At 39.7% G+C, this 22,096-nt stretch overlaps 1 protein-coding gene across 5 annotated transcripts in view; it reads left to right on the top strand.

The window, feature by feature from the left end:
- Positions 1 to 1,187: 1,187 nt before the first annotated feature.
- The window catches only part of LOC114155515 (septin-7-like), a 45,612-nt gene continuing 24,703 nt past the window's right edge, over positions 1,188 to 22,096 (top strand). Inside the window, exons 1-3 of one of the 5 annotated variants that reach the window (XM_028035437.1) lie at positions 1,188 to 1,273; positions 1,360 to 1,500; positions 6,562 to 6,661. In XM_028035437.1, coding sequence (XP_027891238.1) covers positions 1,462 to 1,500; positions 6,562 to 6,661 — 139 coding nt within the window. In that variant the 5' untranslated portion in view covers positions 1,188 to 1,273; positions 1,360 to 1,461. Of the gene's footprint in view, positions 1,501 to 6,561; positions 6,662 to 22,096 lie in introns of all 5 variants that reach the window. The other 4 variants (XM_028035444.1, XM_028035452.1, XM_028035461.1 and 1 more) reach the window with 4 other exon arrangements.

Below are 22,096 nucleotides of genomic sequence, written 5' to 3' on the forward strand. Positions count from 1 at the left end.
CAATATTCAAGGGATATAAAATAGTCCCGACCAATTTTTCCCATATAAATAAAAAAAAAAACATATGTATTTTTTAACAAAAACAAAATAAATAAACGAAAATCTACATTGATTAGTTTAATATTTCAATATACTACGCAGTGGTAGCATTCATTTTAAATGCTGGTGAGTTGGTGAGTAAGTTGTAAGGTCCCACCAAAACTTAGACCAAACCTACGCCCTTGTTTTTAATAATATAGAATTAATTATTAAGTCCAAGCTGCTTGGGTACAATGTGAATTTTCTACAGTCAGTAATAATTTGGGGAGCATTGTCATCTGTTAGTGTTGGTCCATTGTGTTTTATCAAGTCAGAAGTCAACTCTACCATGACATTTTATTTCACTTTATGCTTCCTTCTGCTTGAAGTTTTGTACAAGTGATGATTGCATTTTCTAGCAGAATTTAGCATCTGCACCCACTGCCAAAAATATTAACACCATGACACCACTTTGCTCAGCTTATACTGAAAGATAATAGCTTCTTCTAGAGGAGGAACATAGCCAAGGTGTAAAGCTGTAGTCTGAGAGTGAAGAGCTCTATCAGGAACATCTGGACCAATCGGGTCTCTAATGTTTGATGGACCTTGATTTTAAAAACTTTAAGTGCTTCTTAGTTTGTTTTTGATTATATTCAAATATGTTGATATGCATCTGCATGAATAACAATTCATTCTTTTCTTGTTGTACTGGTCTTCTTTGTAGTCTTTTAAAGCAGTAGATTTGGTGCTGAACGCCCCACACCCACAACAAGGGCCCTATCCCATTTACGTTTGACCAATAGGAGAACGAATGAAGGATCCCAACAGATTAATCAAGTTACCCAAACTCAAGACAAAAACAGAGAGAAGATGGTTGTCTTTACTTTCAAAATAAATGCATGGACTAGCTTTTTCTTTGCAACGTCTTAATCAACGTAAATAGTCTGCTTGATGTGCAACTGGGCACGGTCAATGTTGTATTACTTATTCACTTTTCATGTTTCTAATCATTTTTGTAGTGTTCACAGTTCATTAGCTTATTTCAAAAAAAGCATATTTCTTGATTAAAACAACTGTCAGTATACCAGCACACAGAAGCAAGTGTGCTAAAAAAAAAAGAACACAAAAAATAAAATATATTTTGAAATCCTCCACCGGAAGTTGCTTGGTGGAAGTACCGCTGGTCCTCCTCGTGAAGAAAAACAGCCGTTGGAGCATTTTCCTCCTCACTGTGCTCTACCTCCTTGTGCTACCAGTAAGCGGCCATATGTAATTTGACCCAATTCATTCATTCACTTTTCCACGTTGTTTCCGTTATCTTACTTAGCTTTGGTGTTTTAGCATAGGGAAGCAGCATTTCCTGCTAAGCTCCGTGACTCGCTCCGACGTCCCTCGGTGTATGCCTCGGTGAGTGTCCGTAGCAGGCTGGGTGGTGACAGCATAATGATCGAGCGACCAGAGGCTGCTGTTCCGAGCATCGCTGTAAGTCCATGTCTACCTCTTCCAACAGTCTATTTTTGAGTATTTGACAAAAAATATATTACTGTGTGTCCCCACTCACGTGTCTTTGTTTCTTTAACTATAATTTAGCTTTTTTTGGAATATTGCCTTCCTATTTTTTAGCCCCACTGTTGGTTAAACGATGTTAAAATATAACAGTCGTCATTTAGTCAGGGGAAGATGGACGCCTTCTTTATAAGTTTATCCTTTGGACAACATCATTGTGTTAAATTCTTGAGGAAATTACTGTAGACTGGTTTGAGGTCTTCATATAGGACATATAGGGACGTGGTCTGGTTTCAATTAAAGCTGGCTGCGGTGGAAAAAGCTTCTGCTCAGATAATGCTAGCAATGAAAGTACGCAATGGATGCCTCAGTTCTTAGATCTAGATGCTTCTAATCAAAATTAGTAGACCTTACACTCTTACCACGAGGAAGAGGAATTTAATAAAGTAATGTATTTTATCTAAAACAACATTTGCTATTAAGTTTGCAAAAAAAAAAGTAAGGAAAAACAAATACTGCAATGTGAAAGAGCAATAAAAGTATTTAAATTATACAAGAATCATGGATGTTTGTTAACAAGGACAGCAACCGATTAATCAACCATTGATTCGAAACAATTACCTTGATCGGATCTGGTGCTGACAAGTTTGTGGGATACTGAAATTGGATACATTCTGCTTATTCATAAAATGTTTCAAAACTGAAAACATCCGGTTTTTGGTGAATTAGCACATGACCTAATAGCATAGTTTTGTGCCGGTTTTTAACTTTAGTAATTCAAGTCGTCAAGGCGGGGTATTGAGTAAGGTCGATGGACTTTGTAGCACCACATTCACAACAAATGTTATTTCAAAGCACTTCCCAGAAAGCCAAGTTAATTCAATCCAATCATACATATTCTAAGTTAATTACATACAATCCTAGTAGATCATAGTCATGAATCAATGCACTTAAGTTCAATTTATAATTCAAATTTCTTAAAAGGTCTTCTATCTGAGGAAACCCAGCTGACTGCATCGAGTCACTGACTTGAGATTGTATTTATTTGGTCAAGCGGGGCCTTCATGCTTAAATTAAGTATTAATTTCTAACTTTTCCATCTTTTATTGGCTTCAAAGCTACTAAATTTATATATAAAAAACTACCACCAAATTAAACTATATTTGGTTATTGTTTTCAGGAGAATGAACTAAAGAATTGCCACGCAAGAGTTCAAAGAAACCCAAAATTGGTCAGGAAAAACTGGATTGTTCATCTCTGTTAACGGCATTTTAAAAACTTGAATTGCCTAAGCTGCCAAAGTTACACAAAACCAGTTAAAACCATAGCTTAAAAATCCAACAGAACATGGTAACAATCTTCAGTAAAGAAAAAAAATGATGTTACTATAAAGCAATCGACTGATTGCTTTATAGTAACACGGAGGTTAGAATAAATGTCATATAATTTACTCGTGACAGGCTTTGTATTCAAGAAAAAATTTTGGTTTTTTAATGTAAGACTCCCCTTATATGTCAAAGATAATGTTTGAGTTAAATCCTGAAATTGAAAAGTTTATGATGGAATTTGAACCTTGAAGGATTGAATCCATCATGTTGTCCTACATCAAGTCAGTTGAGTACTTATTTGATTGAAAAAAACATTTTCAGTGGAATCAATCACTGCTTTGTCAGATCAAAACTTTAATAAGCTCAAGCTGGGGAGAAGAACATACATGCACATGGAGAGCATTCATCCTAAATATTAGGTTCTCTTCCCAGATTCAAGTCAAATCTACTGGGTAACCATTCGGCCTACTTTTTTGGTTTCATCTTGTAACTGGAAATATGTTTTGTATATGTTTTCAATCATTTTCATCGCCCAGCTATCTGAACGTTGTTGGTTTCTGTCTGTCTTTAGTGTATTTATAGTGTCAGTTCATTATAAAATTTTAAACACAAGTTCTGATTTAGAAGCCACTCATGCCTCCATGTATGTCATTTCCTCTTTAGGAGGGATTTTTTACACTGTCACTTACATTTAGCAATGAAGGATTACTCACCACACGGCCTGCTACACCATGTTGTCATTCTGCATCTGTCAGCAATAAAGCCAAAGGTGACTTTCTTTGGCATAACAAGATAGTGGTCATGCACAAAAAAATAGAAATAGCTGGGAGATAAGTGCTAAAAATACCAAAACAGCACCAACACGGTTATTCTTTTCAAAGGCATTCACTTCTCCCTTTGCTCTGCTTAAATAAAGCAATACTTGATGAATTATTCATTTGGAATATGTAAAACTAAAAACTGGAAACAGCTGATGGAGGCGGTGAGAAGGCCCAGGGATCAGCTGCTGCTGAATGCCTGTGGAGGGTGAGGGGCTTGGCAAGATGATGTCAGTGAGCCAGGCAGCTACTATCACCACTGGGTGGACTGGGGGATGGGACTGCATGAATGGTATGGGCTGACTAGTCTTTTTTTTTTCTCTCTCATCCCCCATTACTTCCTTTTTTTTTTAAGTCCCGTGCCTGCTGCTCTAACTGTTTTCTCGCTTTCTTTCAGCTGTGTAGATCTGAAGTGCACGCCTGTGTGCTTGCTTATTTCCGCAGAAACGTTAACCTATAAATTCACACGAACATGTTCCAACTGATCCACACTACATCCATCTACCTCTTTGTTACATTCACAGTCAGGCGGTTGTTGGTGCTAAACGTTGACAATCTGAACCACCACTTTCTCCTGAAGTACTAAAATAAAAACTATGTGGGTACCCGTAATGTAGCAGCAGGGAAATGAACGGATCGTCAGAGGTGGTAGTTTATGTAACATACTCGGAGCATGTGAATGTGGGTGGATCAAACATGGAAATGTTGGAAAGTGCTTCAGGCTTGTTTGGAGTAGTTTCTCCTGCTTTTCTGCTGCAAGCATCACAATATTGATGAGGTGAATAGATTGTGCCTGTTTTTTTTATTGCAACTTCTGTGTTAATGTTGGCAAGGTACTTTCAGTCTTTATTGTTTCTTTCCCACACTTAAAGCTGAAAACCTTTTGCGTTACTGGTTCTTTGTGAGAATTGATTGTGTTTCAGCAGGTTAGATGTAAATAGGATATTAAATTCACAATAATTGTAATGGTGATTAAGAAAGCTGCACGGGAAAAACGTATGTGCCCTCTTCCCGAATTCCATTTGTTTGCATGTTTGTTACACTTAAATGTTTCAGAATATCAAAGTCAGTTAAATATTAGTCAAGAACAACACAAGTAAACACAAAATGCAGTTTTTAAATTAAGGTGTCCTGGCCCTGTGTGAAAATGTGATTGCCCCCTAAACCTAATAACTGGTTGGCCCACTCATCTTTGCAGAATTGTTTTAATTCAGCCACATCACAGGGTTTTCACAGCAGCATTTTTAAGGTCATCTCACAGAATCTGAGTACGATTAAGGTCAGGACTTTGACTAGGCCACTCCAAAGTCTTTGAAATAGCAAAACAGCCCCAGACTATCACTCTTCCACCCCCATGTTTTACTGTTGGTATGCAGTTTTTTTCTGAAATGCAGTGTTTCTTTTACACCAGATGCAACGGCACACTTTTATCAATATGTTTGGGAAAAACTAAGAATCCTCTAAGAACTAAGAATTTTGTTTACGTAAATATAAGATTTTTAGAAATGGCCTGTGGTTTGCAGAATTTACAAAGTGTCTACAATAATTCAGTCCAAGTTTGACTAGTTGAAGGGAAACAACCAAGGTGTAAAAGCACATGGACTCATGTAATGTCAAAAAACATCAACTTAAGTTGGGTTAAGTTGTGTCTTGAGTAAACTTGGCTACTAGGCAAGTAAAAATAACTTTGAGAGCTAGTGAGTTTACTTATGTTGCCAAGTTCAAGGAGGTATTAAAGTTTAAATGTTGAAATTAAACGTGCAGAAACCCTTGTTTGATCACTCTTATTGTTTTAGATTTGGTACCAGGTTGTATAAAATGCAGTCATATGGCTATCAAAACCATGCGGATTAACACCTGAGTGTACATTTCGCTTAATCCTACACTTCTTTTTGTATTTACCTTCTGAGATTTGCTGGACAACTCCTTTCATCCTCCCTTCTCTTTACATTTATTCTATTTCCTAGACAACATTTAGATAGTTTTTAAATTTCTCCAAAAGATTACCACTCTATTTCTGTGGAAAATAAAGCTTGTTAAACTTTCCATATTTCGGTTTGGGTCACCAGATACATTGCTACGATTGATGATTTATATTGTTTTCCAAATAAACCATTGGGTTTAAGATCAACACCTAATCTATGAGTAGCTCCATCACTTCTGCACGTTTCCATCTGTGCCATGCATGACAGAGCTGGAGAGGCCAACAATCAATTGTGTTTGCCTCATGTAGCGTGCAGGACGCTGTATGGTGATTGGAGGGTTTTTATAATGATAACAAGCTGACAGAGAGACAGAGGGAGGAGAAAGAGAACAGGGAGAGAGATGAAGAGATACCTTTGTGGCAACCAGCTTCCTTCCTCACACCCGGTAGTACATGATGGATACGACTGAACATGTAGGACGTTTACTATTTTTAATATCTTCATTTGGCTAAAATATGTCTGCAGTAAGAAAGTAGATGTTTAGCAGGCTAATATTTCTGTTTTAGTTGGGGTAACTAGAAAGTTGTTAGCATTATTTTCCAACTAAAGCCTGTTATTTCTCCTCTCAGCCCCCACCCATCCAAAGCAACCGTTTTTCCCCAACTTGTATTTATACCACTACACTTAAGTTGAAAGGGGTTCTGTCAATGTAGCAAAGGAAAAATGCTAATTGCAGGTTTTGAAAAGGAGCAAGCTTTTTGCCTTGTTTTATCGCTGCATTTTCTTTTTATATAAGTGTGAAGAGAAAAGAAAAGGACTGAAAAAGTTTTTCATGTTTGCATGCATCCCTCTGGTTTTACTAGGTTACTTTTCCCTGACAATGACTATATTTGAGCTAATCCAAGTTTGATAGTCTGTTGTCATTGCTTATCAAACACTGAAACAGAAATGTTGTCTTTCTTTCAGCAGCGGAACTTGGAGGGGTATGTGGGCTTCGCCAATCTCCCCAACCAGGTGTATCGGAAGTCCGTCAAGAGAGGGTTCGAGTTTACATTAATGGTTGTTGGTAAGTTGGAAACATCTACGTCTTAACCGCCAGTATTCCATAAAAATGTTTGTGTCTGTGATGAAGGCAGAGCGCTGCATGCACACCTGCACAGTTGACAGTTTCTTTAAGAGCTTTAGTCGTTGGCACAGCGTGACGGGGATGGAAACGTGTGGCATCCTGTGTACTCAGATGCTCAGGATGACAGCTGACAATTTAAAGAATAGTTTCTGCAGAGAGCTGATAGCCTTTTTGGCCTGGCTGTAATAGCCTCTAGACTGCTGCTGAGTTGGGAAGAATGTGTCAAAGATGGAGAGCTTTTCTTGTTTTCTGCATTGGCCCATTTATTGTCACATTTTAGTGTTTTAGGCCATTTCATTTGGAATGCGTGCTGCAGGATTTAAGCTCCAGTGTAAGTGGCGTTGGGTGCAAAAACGTAGCTAAGTACATCACAGCAGCAGGGAAGTGAGCTCTGGCATGGAAGAACTGTGGGTTTGGCTGTACTTATAGACATGAAGCTGATACAGCTGTGGTGTTTTTAACTTATTGAACAGAACTCCATGTGAGTTTGAGCACGGAGTAATTAACACATTGATTTTTACACAATGAGTTCTACAGAGCAGTGTCTAATATCTGGTGTAAAATTGATTGGTATAGAACAGTTTTATTTTCAATTAATTTGAAATTAAATCTTTTCAGACTAATGCAGCTCAAAAGATCAAAAAGTGAAAAAATGACTTCTGTTTTTCTTCAAGTAAAAGTTAACACTTGCTCTTTTTAATTAGAAACTTGTTTTTCTTTTTTGTGTGCATCTGTCACATAAGCATGCAAGACAACACAGACTGTTCCTTTAAAAAGCTTTAGTATTTTAAACTATTGTGTGTAGTACTGCCAGATAGCCATAAAAGAAGAACATCTGAAACCGCATCCTTCTGCTACAACAAATAAAATTAGATCATTAAGGGATTTAGACTGTGCACAAAGGCAAAACATTGTCCCCAATACTGTTTTTAGCAGATTAATACCAAAGAGGTTTCAGTAAGGGATGTTTGCAAGAAGTAGAAGCAGAGCACACAAAAAAAGTTACCTGGCCCTCCATCAGTAAATATGTTTTTAGTTACGCTTTTTCCTCAATATTGACATTCATAGTCTGTGTAATTTTAACACTTGCTACTAAGTGACTCTGCATACCGACCTGCTCTCACTCCAGAATTTATTAATTTGATCCATGCACAGGAAAACCAATCAGGTCCACAATGACTACCTACTCTTGTTGGATTAGATTTGATCTGATAAATCTGGAGCTTGTGGCGACCCTGTTCTTTTCAGTGAAAGTCAAGATATAAACACAATGAGGCGTCCAGACAGGAAGTTCAGCTTCCTGTTTAGTGTCCATTAGCTTTGGACGAGCAGCACAGTGATGACTTGGGTGAGAATCAGAGACATTCACATATAACGTAAATAAATGTCTGAAGTCCCACAAAGTCTGTATCTGGAAGTTGCATACTTTTGGAAGAATAGGTATTCTTCCAAAAAAGTTTAGACGTCTAACAAAAACACACTGCTAAGTTTAATAAGTTTTTTGTCTTTTGTGGTTATTTACACATTACTAATTTTACTTTTAATGTGATCTTTGTTCCCTAAAGTTTCTCAAGATCCAAACAAGAGAGTGTTGTTAATTTATTTATGTGATATTTAAGGGTTTCAAAGCTATTGGGTAATCTATGAGCTTATAAGGAAAAAAACATAACTGGTTCAAATATCCACTTCGTCATTTACTTGTATTTGAACTTGTTGTCAAAATACTAGCTGAACAACAGTTTTGATATATGAATATATATGAGATTGCTTATAGTTATAGAGTTAAGAGACGTATAAAAGTTGGCTTAAAGTGTTAGAAAAGCAGAAAGAAAACCAGACCAGCAATAAAATAATAAACAGTTTGTCTAAGAGTATCGTTATTGTGTAAAAAGGGAAACTAACCAGAATTTCTTGAACTTTTTTTGTCCAAAAAGTTTAATTTTTTTCTCAATGTGCCGATAATTCTCATAAATGTCCAATTTCCATGGGTTGTTTCCAGAATAGTCCACAGTCCCCTGGGGATTGTTCCAGTAAGAGGTCTTGAAGAATGTCTGGCAATCATTCAGCTCCTCCTTGCAATCCAAAACTGTTTGACAGCCTTCATCAACAGTCTCTATAGTGGTGGAGTATTTATGGTCAAGATGTTGCAGAGTCCCATCAATGGTCCAAAATAATCTCCCCAAGTGTAACATGCAGTTTTGGCTGGAATCTGACAGTTCTGTCACAGCATTGTAAAAGTTTGTCTACTGATTTTATCGAATTGTATGGAGATTGTAAGTCTTTCCCATCCCACGTCTAGTGATCTTAGTGTTTTTGACGTGTGTGTAGCATCTAGCAAATATTTAACTTCAAAGCTAAACCCTAACCCACTGCTCCAGCTTCTAGACATCAAATGAAATTTGAGAATAATCCAAATTACCTCTGAAAGTACAGCTGCTGTTTGTAAATCCTATGAGGGACTAAGGTCAAAAGGTTAAAAACTCTAATTAAAACCAGTGGGAGCTTTAAGAATAATACATCCAAAATACTTTGTCTGCTGACTGCTTTGTCTACAAATACAGTCAGAGAAGCTTACAATGGAGAGATGAGAAAGGAAATTCCAGTGTTGGACAAGAGAGCTGATCATGTTTTGATTTGAGGAGCAACAGGATGAGGCAGGCTGTGAAAGTTGGTGCTGCTCTTGGCTTCTTGGTGAAGTGTAAAAACTTGGCTGGCTTTAGAGGTCTATTATTATTCAGTGGTAGATCTAAAACATACAGATGGTGGAATATGAGGGGACTCTTCTGATCCCTGGAGGTCACTCACTCAAACTCCTGCTGCACAGATAGAAAGCTTCTTATGGGCACTTCTGATCAGCTAAAAGGTTAAATTAGAGTGCAGTAAAGCCTGTGAGCAAATATCAAACTCTTAAAATGTGCAGTAAATCTGTAATATTTATTGTAGATGGTAATCAGTAATCTGATAGTTGTCAGATCTGTTAAAACTAACTGAAACTTCTATGTACTAAAGGACTTACTTTCTGCTTTCATTGTTTTAATTAATATGGCTACATTCCTTGCATACAAGCTATAGATTATAATAAATAATGTAAATATCGTCAAGTTGACCATAATCTATATTTTAATAGACATTTCCATACTGACCTGTGATAGCAGTCGAGGAGCTGCACATAGTGTGAAGTAAAAAAAAAAAAAAAGGGATAAATTAACATGAACTTCACCTTTTATTTTCATCTTTAAGTGACACGGGATGGTATAAAAAATAATCATATACCACACCCTGCTTTGCCTGGTGATATTCGCTTATTGAAATGGATTTAAACAACTCCATTAGCATGCATTAGTCAGCTGATGCTTGGTTCGGTAGCATCTCTTTAGCCACAGCTTATGTTTCCCACAACAGTTATGTAACAACCAGGTTTTGCACAGGTCTAACATCTTCTTCAACAGAAAAGTATTGACAAGAAATGTACATTTACATCTATTTTCTCTTGCCAGAAATCTTTCTTTTTTTCTGTCACTCGATCCCTCCCTAACAAGGAATGCCATCAGAAACTTCCTGTCTGGTGGATTTTTCTTTTTCTTTATATTTTTTCCTCCCCTCTGCCCTGCTCCCCTTTCCCTTCACTCTTTGGGGGAAAAAGCTGCTTCCTGCCCCCCTTTGTCCAGCTGGTGGTTTGAATAGAAACTCTTGGAAAGATTAGTGAGATTCAGCGCCAGCGTGGAAATCTGAACAGAGCTGGTAGTCAGATGAGAGCTTGGAGGAGAGGGGAAGTGATGCCGGCTTCACGCTGCTCCTGATGTGTAATGAGACCAGTACTTAATAGCTCTGTCATGCTTCTGCTTTGCTAAAGCAACCCAGAATGAGAGCACAGAAGATGCTGTGTGGGAGACTTACCACTGCAAGAAGAGGTGTGATGCAAATTGATATATTGCATAACAGATTCTAAAAAATTGTTTTTGGAAAATATTTTGTATTTATTTATTGTCAAGCTGGCCTAAAGATATAACACAATTTTTATTATGATTAATATATTTTGAGTAAAAAACAGGTTGGAATGATTGGATCAATTACATTACTGTTCAAGTAAAAATAAAAGATCAAATTTCAGCTTCCCAAAATGCACTGCCACATCCCTCAATGGTATTATACTGCCTTCGCCATATGAAAAGCACTAGACAGTACAGCTAAACTCTTCCCTGACCCAAAGACTCTGAGGCAAGTTGACCTTTTGTCCACAGGTTTAATGATTTCAAGGAAGTGTGAAACTGAAACACACAAAAGGGGATACAAGACTTACAACATATTCAAAAAATATTTAACATCCACCGCAACAACCAAAAAATGATGCAAGAAATAATGATATATAATAATATATTAAACATAACCTACCCACAATGCTTCGTCCGGGCAAAGATAGATACAGATTAAACTGGATTGATTAAACACATGGGTGACATGAATCTAACGCAGCTTGGCTTCCTGGCCGAAGTCACATGACATGCTGCTGGGCCACACCTCTTAAAGGGAAAGCCCCTCCCATATACACACACATAAATCCCCAACAACACACTCCCCGCCAGGCATGCCCCCATGCCACACATTAGACTACAACAGTCCTTAGTCGTTCGGAGAGAAGAGAAGCACTATCTCTGTGACAGGCCTGAGGAAGAGTGAAGAACCTTCTGCTTTGCAGACCTTGACCTCCACCTTTCTGACCTTGCCATCCGTGCTTGGGAAAGTCTGTGTCACAAGTCCAAGAGGCCATTCGTTCCTTGCCAACTGAACGGTCTTGAGGAGTACGACACTTCCTTGTGTAATGTTTGGTTGAGTTACCAGCCACTTTCTGCGTGGCTGCAAGGTTGGGAGAAACTGTTTCCGCCAGCGGTCCCAGAAGGTGTTAGATAAATGTTGGACCTGGCGCCACTGCCGCTTGTAAAGGTCAGAAGCTCCAAACTCTCCTGCAGGTGCTGAAACAATGTTTATTTTCTGAGTGAGTAAAGCAGCAGGTGTTAGGATAAATGAATCATCAGGGTCAGTGGTCACAGGAACTAGAGGTCTAGCATTAATGATTGCTGCAACCTCTGCCATGAAAGTTGTCAGGACTTCATGAGAAAGTTTGTCTTTCATCTGGAGGAACATAGAGTCAAGAATCCGTCTTGCAAGTCCGATCATCCTCTCCCAAGTCCCGCCAAAATGAGAGGCATGTGGAGGATTGAATGTCCACACACAACCTTGATCTGACAGGTATGTTTGCACTGTGATATTGTCCATGTTGGAAGGTATGTTCAGCTCTTTACAAGCACCGATGAAGTTTGTGCCACGATCCGAGTAGATGTGTTTGACTGGTCCACGAACTGCAATGAATCGCCTGAAGGCATTGATAAAGCTAGATGATTCAAGGGATTCAATGACTTCAATGTGAATGGCTCTCACACTCATACAAGTGAATATTACAGCCCAGCGCTTACTATGTGAAAGACCACCTCTTGTCCGTCGTGAGCAGATGACCCAAGGACCAAAAACATCAAGTCCAATATGTGTAAAAGGAGGATCTGTAGACAGGCGAGCTGCAGGGAGGTCAGCCATTTTCTGAACACTAACGGGAGCTCTAAGTCGTCGACAGACCACACAGTGATGGATAACGCTGCTTGTCTTCCTCTTCCCACCAATAATCCAGAAGCCGGCAGACCGAATGGCACCTTCAGTAAAGAGACGGCCCTGGTGATGTACCTGCTCGTGGTGGTGTCGAATGATCAATGTCGCAATATGATGCTGTGCTGGAATAATCACTGGGGTTTTCTCACTTTGACCAAGGTTGGAATGCTGAAGGCGACCACCAACCTTTAGCAGACCGTCCATGGCAATGAAAGGATCCAAGTTCTTTAGAGGGCTGCTTTGTGGCATCTTTTTCTGTTCCTGAATACACTTAATCTCCTGGGAATATGTCTCCTCTTGTACTGATTTGATGATGATGGCTGAAGCTTGATTTCTCTCCTCAACACTGACATGTGACTTGCAGTAATGCCAGCCTCTGCAGGAATTGCTTTGTGCTGCCTTGACATGAAAAAGATGTGTTATGTGTACAAGGCAGGCCACTGCACAGGTGAGTGACTTCCAGGAAGAAAATCTAGCAAATCGTTGAGAACCTAGATGATCAGGGGATGTTGTTGTGCTCAAAGTAGATGCCAAAGGTCGCACATCAGGATCTGTATCTGGCTCAACCAGATCGCAGCTTCTCTTGGAGACCACTGCCTCAGGCAAGTAGAGAAACTTAGGTCCAGCCAACCAGTTGGTATATATGAGTCGACCAGCAACAACAAACCGGGTTGCATGATCTGCTGGGTTCTGATCTGTGGGTACAAAGTGCCATTGATTTGGGTTAGATGATCTTCTGATCCGTAGTATACGATTACTGACGTATACGTAGAACCGCCTGGTTTCGTTGTGAATATAGCCCAAAACGACCTTACTATCTGTATAGTAAGATACATCACTAAGCTGAAAGTTTAGTTCTGTAGACACTAGGCCAGCTAGCTCAACAGCCAGCACCGCTGCACAGAGCTCTAATCTGGGGATTGTATGCTCTGGACGTGGGGCTAGTTTGGCTTTTCCCATGACGAACCCAATCTGATTGTTACCTTCACCATCTGTGACTTTCAAATACGCAACCGCAGCAATAGCTTTAGTTGACGCATCACAGAATACACACAACTCTTTCTTGTCAGCGGCTGAAGGTGACATTTTGGTGTACAATCTGGGAATTGGAAGTTGAGATAGTTCGGTCAAAGAAGCTCTCCATGCAATCCAGGCTTCCTCTCCTTCCTTTGGTAGAGGGGTGTCCCAATCTCCACTACCTGTTGTGAGCTCTCTTAAGATTGCCTTGCCATGGATAGTGATTGGTGCTGCGAACCCAAGAGGGTCGTACAGACTGTTGATTGTAGATAAGACACCACGTCGAGTGTATGGCTTTATCTCCTTTGAGACACTAAAGTGAAAACAGTCTGTCTGGAGGTTCCAGCAGAGTCCAAGACTACGTTGCATTGGAAGCTGATCAACATCAAGATCTAGCTCTTTCAAATCACTTGCCCGATCAGATGGTGGAAAAGCCTCCATGACTTCCTTGCTGTTAGCTGCGATCTTGTGCAGTCTCAGGTTTGACTTGGAGAGAACATCCTGTGTTCTTTTGAGCAAGCTGATGGCAGCTTCAGTTGTGGGTAGAGACTTCAGCCCGTCATCCACATAGAAGTCATTCATCACGAAATGCTGAACATCACTGTCGACATGGAACTCACCACCTTGAACAGACTGGTGCAGACCATTGATGGCCACTGCAGGAGACGGTCTATTTCCAAAGACATGGACTCTCATCCGATACTCGACGATGTCTTTGGAGAGGTCATTGTCTTCAAACCAAAGGAAACGTAAAAAGTTTCTGTCCTCTTCTTTAACTAGAAAGCAGTAGAACATCTGCTCGATGTCTGCTGTGAAGGCAATTGCTTCTTCTCTGAAGCGAATCAGAACTCCGAGGAGTGCATTGTTCAAGTCAGGTCCAGTTAACAGTACATCATTGAGTGATATACCATTGAACTGAGAACTCGAATCAAAGACAACCCGAATTTGTTTTGGCTTTCTTGGGTGGTAAACACCGAATGTGGGCAAGTACCACCTTTCTTCATCTTCACTGAGTGGAGGAGCCAACTCAGCATGGTTATTCTTGAACATTTTGTCCATGAAGCTCAGGAAGTGCTCTCTCATTTCAGGCTTCTTCTCAAGGTTGCGTCTGAGAGATGTGAGACGCTTCAGTGCATGAGACCTATTATTGGGAAGCCGGGAGCGTGGATGTTTAAAAGGCAATGGTGCTATCCAACTATTGTTTGAGTCTTTGCAAAGTCCTTCCTGCATTATCTTCATGAAGTACCCATCCTGAATCGAAGGTGCTACTTGGTTGTCATCTTTGGTTCTCTGAAACACCGAGCATCCTAGATGGGCAGCTTCACAAACAGATGACTCCTCTGAACATCCTGGAATGCGTTCGTTGACTGAAATTCCACCATATGTTTCCTTAACATGAAACACATTTGGACATGATTGGAAAAGTGTTGGACGTCCAATATCTGAAGCAGTGGTGAAGAAGGTACACACTGTTGGTGGTTTGTGCACGTTGCCCAGGCATACGTTGCCTACTATCACCCACCCCAAGTCCAGCTTCTGTGCATAGGGCAGGTTGTGTGTGCCGTTCACCTGTTTGCGGACTTTGTGAACACGGAGAATATCACGGCCCAGAAGAAGCATGATTGGTGCTTTTGGATCAACCTCTGGGATCAAGTGCGCCAGTGACTTCAGATGAGGATGGTGGAGTGCTACATCGGGAGTTGGAATCTCATCTCTGTTGTTTGGGATGTCATTACACTCTATAAGACTTGGTAGTGGGAGGTGGACAGTTCCATCCAGAGATTCCACTTCATAGCCGGTAGCTCTTCTTCCTGATACTTGCTTCACTCCAGCGCATGTTCTCAAGGTGTAAGGAGAACTTGAACTTGTGTCACTGAAAACCTCAAAGAACTGTGATGTAACTAACGAACGGTTGCTTTGTTCGTCTAAGATGGCGTAGACTCTCATAGCCTTGTCCTTAGACCCAGATGGATAAACCTTTACGAGGCTTATTTTAGAACATGATTTCTCAGCGAGATCTCCACCACAAACTTGAGTGTACTGGGCATTGACCTGAGATTGAACAGGGATTTCAAGCTCCCCGCCGTGCCTTGATGCAGGATCTACTTCTACTGCCCAAGGTGCTGGCCCAGGGTGAAGTACTGTGGGGTGCCTTTCGCTGTTGCATTCTGCGCACAGAATGTTAGCTGTGCAGTTTTTTGCGACATGCAGTGTGGAGGAGCAACATTTAAAGCAAATATGATTCTCCTTCAAGAAGTTCTTACGATCTTCAATGGACTTCTCTCTAAATGCTCGACATTTACGCAGAGGATGTGGCTTTTTATGCAGAGGACACATTTTCTTGCAATCGTCAGATTTTGAGAAGAGCTCGTTTGTGTTTGAGGTAACTTCAGTTTTGTGCGTAGAAACCTCTCTGTGTCTGTTCGCCTTCCAAGCTGTCCGCTCAGCCTTTGGAGCATTCTCCTCTTGAGTGTTGAGATTAAAACTTGGGTCGTTCCTAACGCTTGCTTCTTGACTGATGAAATCCACGAAGTAACCAAATGGTGGATATGAGACCTGATATCTTTGCTTGTATAATGAACCTACTGATGCCCATTTTTCCTGTAGGTTAAAGGGTAGCTTTCGCAGGATGGGATTGATGCCTCTTGCCGTGTCAAGGAAGGTAAGTCCAGGTAAGTCTCCTTCGTCCTTAGCTGCCAAGAGTTCGCTTAATAAATCACTCAACTTGAGTAACTTGGAAGAATCTTGGTTCGTTATTTTGGGAAACGTCTCAATTCGTTTGAAGAGGGCGTCTTCTATAATTTCTGCAGAACCATATGTTTGGTCAAGCCGGTTCCAAATCATAGTCAGTCCTGCGTCTGGGCGGTTTATGTGGATCGCTCTAATTTGCTCCACATGTTCGGCTGAATCTTTGCCTAGCCACTTCAGCAGAAGATCCATCTCCTCACTGGATGTCAAATGTAAACCATGGATGGCAGACTGAAATGATCGTTTCCAAGCCCTGTAGTTCTGAGGTTTATCATTAAACTTGAGTAAACCCGTAGACACCAGTTCCCGTCGAGCCAGATAGCGAACGAAGTCATTCACGTTCAAATCGTCAAATTTAGGATTTGAAAATGATGAATGTGGGGGATGATCACTGACGTTCACTTGTGGCATGAAGGGTCGTGTTGGAGTAAAGTGATCATGTTCGAGTCGAACTGTGTTTTTCTCACGAGTGAGCTGCTGCTGGGGAGTCTGGCAAAATAACTGGGTTCCAGAATCATCTTTCTTTGGAATGAAAGGCTTAACGTCTGGCATAAGATGCATAGGTGAAGCCTCAGCATCTGGCTGCGGCTTTGAAGGAAGCGTGAGTTGTTTATCCACATCCAACTGTTGAACGTGGTTGAGAACGTACTCTTTCGTTCGTTTGGTGGCTTCTAAGGAAGGTATTTCCCAGTTAAGCTGATTGGATGGATTTTTTTTCATATCGGCAGCTGCTTCCAGTGCTTCAGCTTCAGCGACAGCTGCAGCCGTTTCCTTTTTTATGCTCAGAATGTCCATTGATGCTTCCAATTTAGCCTTTTGCAGTTTTAAGTTAGCCTCCTCTTCAGCAAAGGCGAGGCGTGCTTTTGCTGCTTCCGCTTTTGCTCTTGCTTTAGCAGCAGCAGACTCTGTAGTAGATGCTCTTGACTGTACAGAAGAACATGAAACTTGAGATCGTGTCTCCCACGTTGCAGCCTCCTCTGTCATAATTACTTGTTTTCTTGTTGTGATTTAGAGAGGTGAATGTTGTAATAATAATTCACTGGCTGGGTACGTTGATGCGTATTTCGAGTCTTCCAGCTTAAACTGCGATGTCTAGCCCGCTGAGAAGTGTGGTTTCACTATACTGCCTTCGCCATATGAAAAGCACTAGACAGTACAGCTAAACTCTTCCCTGACCCAAAGACTCTGAGGCAAGTTGACCTTTTGTCCACAGGTTTAATGATTTCAAGGAAGTGTGAAACTGAAACACACAAAAGGGGATACAAGACTTACAACATATTCAAAAAATATTTAACATCCACCGCAACAACCAAAAAATGATGCAAGAAATAATGATATATAATAATATATTAAACATAACCTACCCACAATGCTTCGTCCGGGCAAAGATAGATACAGATTAAACTGGATTGATTAAACACATGGGTGACATGAATCTAACGCAGCTTGGCTTCCTGGCCGAAGTCACATGACATGCTGCTGGGCCACACCTCTTAAAGGGAAAGCCCCTCCCATATACACACACATAAATCCCCAACAACACAGGTATATAGGATCAAAGTGACAAACTTTGCTACCATTAAAGAGGTAATTGAGCCTTGAATGCATTTCACAGGTCAGCAACAGTTTCCCTTTTGGGTCAAGAACCGTTTATCTGTCAGACTGATCCTTGTTTGGTTTGAAAACTGTTTTAAATGAAAACCTCTTGTCTGTGCTGCCTGTCTGCTTGTTGTTGTCTTATAATCTTGCGAGCTTTGTGTGTGCACGTGTGTGTGTATGCTATGCACATCCAGATAAGACAGTCTGTCAGGCTTAGGATTGACCGTCTTGTCTACTGACCTTGCAGAAAGAAGTGAATGAAGGGAGGCTTTGGTGCAGTTAATCTGCTGGCTTAAACAGATACGCTGAAAACATACACATACTGCCACTACGTTTCTACAACTGTTCATCATGTGGCTACTTAGTCATCCTTATACCCATCTCCAAGGATTAGTTATGTATGTATGTATTTCTTTAATATTTTGTAAATATTACATTAATCAATCATATGGCAACCTTGCATTGCATAACATTTTGAAAACACAAATCAGAATTTCAGATAATATTCTCACAGATACTGTAAGGAGGGAAATATTGTGGCCCAGCTGATCTGATCAAAATATCTGGTGTCTAAGGGAGGTACCATCATTTCTGAAATGAAATAAAAACAATGAAAACAAATATTAAGAAGTTGATGCAATCAATTTTTTAGTGTCACATGCTGGGAACTAGGCTATATTAGGAGGCAAATCTGTGTCACAGTATTGTGTATATTTCTCTCCTGCTAAAACACTGCACCTTCATTACATCCTTGGAACGATGGTTCTCATTATGCTGTTTACAACTGTTCTGAAGAGCACTGAACTAAGAAATCGTCCGTATGATAAGTTCAGTAGACTCACAGTTCCACCAGGTGTTTGCTGTCGCTAGTTTGGGGGACATTAAAGGATTTGTTAAATATACATGAATGATAAAAATAGCACTCCAGTTATACTGTGTATATATATATATATATATATATATATATATATATATATGCTATTTTTTATTTTTTTATTTTTTGAGGGAATAACATAACATGATATAAAGTTCAAAAAAAGTTTATTTTACATAATAACACCCCTTTGAGATTTGAAAGAGAAGAGTGAGGGGGAAAATGTGGATTATTCACAACTGATAGCATCAGAACAATATTTACTAATAATTTCACCATCACATGATTTTCTAATCATGCAATCCTAGTCACATATTTTTGATCACATGGATTTCTCTCTTTTGTTGTCACAATTAGCTAAATGACAGCTTTAACATTTCCTATGTAGTATGTGATACAACACAATGTACTTCAATCAGTTTTCAGAAAAAAGAAATCATCTGATTTTTGTAGATTTAAAAAAAACAACTAGTGAATTTTATTGCTACATGTCTGAGAACTGAGACTGTTTGAAAGGCGGATTTTTAGGTTATTGTTGGCATGTTGTAAGCAGTGTTATTATGCTGCTACTTCCTAGAACTATTTCCTATTTTTAACAGAAGTAATTCTGAATAAAAAAACATATCTGACATTTGGTGATCTGTGATTAGCTGTATTTCCTGGCCTAAACTGTCAGCTTAGCCCGACTGAAGCATACGAACTGAAACATACAGTCTGGTCTACACCGACTTCTGCAGTCACAGTCACAGTAAGAATTAATTTTGTCTCGAGTTCTTGAGTACTGGGATGTAAAAGATAAATGATGCACCATGCTTACTTCACAGAAGTTCTTTTTCTTCTTTTTATAATTATGACAGAAGTTTATGTACAGTAAGAAATACAGGATTCCCTTTGTCCTGGGGGTTTGTGACCAGATTGACTCTTAAAGATGCCAATGCTTCATAGACTCAGTAGGAAACGCTGCCAATGCCCATTTTCAGACTTACCATAGGTATTTTCCCATGACTTTGCATGCAGGCTAGCTGCTTTGCTAGCTAGGCATTGACATCCGTGAAGATGATCTGTTTCGGTCTTACAAATGTGCAGCACTGATGGTCATGGTATTAATTTTTTTTTTTAGATAATCTTTACCTTCTTAGATAATCTTAATTTCACTCCGATATATTTAAGTTGTCACTACCGCCTCCTGGGAGGGAATAATGTGCTGCTCTGAGAAAAATAAATTGAGTCAAGAGAAATGGAGAGATTTCTCCTCAGAACGTAGATTTTGTGGAGAACTATGTGAAGATATTGGTATCATGTCTTTAACATGTCGAAACATGAAAGTTGTAATATCGCCTTAAAGGTTGTTGGAAAGAAGTACATCCTCAATCAAAATGACAGTTATTGCATTACTATAACCCTAGTAATCAGTATGTTAAAGCTTTGCAACGGCAGCAATTATTGTTGTACTGTGATATCCTGAAAGGTAAGGTAATTTTATGTATATATCACATTTTCAGGAATAGGTCAATTCAAAGTGCTTTACATGAATTAGAAGGAAATACAACAAAACAGCAAACCGATGGAAAGAGCAAAAGAAGAAAAAAGAAAACGAAAAATGTATAACCCCATTTTTGAGAATAAGTAGTCCGTGATTTATAAACTAGTAGAAACTGGGGTATTTTACTGAAGGTTATCATAACGTGAGAATCTTGTGGGCCCCTGCTTGTCACCTGAGATGGCTAAATGGAAAGAAGTAACTATTAGTGAAATCTGTACTTTTCCTGCTGTGACAAGTCAAAGTGTCAGGTGTCGAGTCGGCGAATGATAAACGGTTGTGCAAACAAAAAGAACTGAAATCTGAACACGTAACTATCGTGTTTCTTACCTAAAGTCTAAGAAACTTAAGCCTAGGTTTGTTGTTACAATTTAACATGGTGTAGGTCCACTGTGCAAAGACTTCAGGGCTAGAAGTAAAAAATTATGTAAAATAACAGTTTTTGTGAAATCAGAGTAAACTACTTTTAAACAAGTTCAATATTAAGCTGGATTTATGCAAATCCAGACTAGGGTTGTCTGTCCTATTAGACCAGCGAGAATCTCTCAAACAAAAAAGGTGAATTTGCTAACTAGGACCAAATAAATGAGTTATACATGGCAGAGTGCTTTGTTACATTGCACAAGTGTTAGTTTGGTTGTACTCACAGCCCCCTACATAATGTGTTGTGGGCTTGTTTGTGGTTACAAAAAGATCCTCAACTTACCATTCAGGTTTCTCAGTAATACTCCTGTGGTATCATCTACATTTTATTGTGGTTGTTTTTGCAAGTTTTCCTAGCTCTAGTGTACTTCCTCCATTTAAGTGACAGAATGAAGTCAATTTCAGTATTTTTCAGCGTAGTATTCTTCCTAGATCGGTTTAGTTTGCTGTCAACCGTTTGTAGAGCACTACATCATCCTGTTTACAAACCTTCCTCACCAAGTGTCCCCTTTGCCTCTGGGTTCAACACACTTCCCAGACTAATATGCCAGAGTGCATCACTGTGTATGTGTGTTTGGTAAAATGAGGTTGTGCATTTCTGCATGTCCGTGCATGCTCTGTTAAATTACTCCAGGCAAATCTCTTTTTGTTTTCTTCGTTCTTCTTCACTGCTCTGCTCCCGTTCTCTCTCTGCCTCTATTTTGAGACGCACATGTATGCTCTGACCCAACATGTGCCGATTCTGTCAGATTTAGTCCCAGGCTCAGTGGATTGCACCATATCGCCCTCTAATTTTAAAAGGAATAATAAAGTCAGAGAAAAGTGGTCTGTGTCCCTGCCAGCCTTTTTGATCACCAAGATGCAGAAAGAAAGGGTCCAAAGACCGTTTCGTATAGGTTCTGGCTCGTTTATAGGAGCTGTCAGACATTGAGATCTTTATCTTTTCCCTAAACAATAACCTTTGCCCTCTGTTTCAGCTACTGCCCTTTAACCGGTACCATGGACAGTTATCTTCTCCAGCAGTCTGCTGTTTATCAAATACAAATTTCCTCCTGTTGACTGTGACTGATGTTTTTTTTTCTTTATGCATCTATATTCCCTAGTTGCCCCATTTCACAGTTTGTGGTTTTGACTTCACACATGCCCGTTAAAGGTGTGTGTGTTTGTGTCAGGATGTGAGGGGGCCAGCTGCTGTCTCTGGCCTGACCGATAGCGGCAAGGACAAAATGAGGAGAAAAATGAGGAATGTCAGGAATCTCAAGGGAATCCCGCTGTGACCGTTTCTTGGATTGTTTTTCTGTTGTGCTCAGTCTGTCTGGCTCAAATGTTTATCAGGGATTATATGCCTGGTTTTCTTCACATACATAGGGTAGGCCTACGTCATCCATGCTACTTGGTACTTGTGTCTTACACTTTTAAGTTCCTGATTATATCCATTATTTATTTCTCATATTTAAAATCTAAGGACTCATTAGCTTAAAAATAAAAGCCAAAGTCTTATAAGAGAAATGTTGAG

This window comes from Xiphophorus couchianus, chromosome 2 (assembly GCF_001444195.1).
Source record: "Xiphophorus couchianus chromosome 2, X_couchianus-1.0, whole genome shotgun sequence".
NCBI lineage: Eukaryota > Metazoa > Chordata > Actinopteri > Cyprinodontiformes > Poeciliidae > Xiphophorus > Xiphophorus couchianus.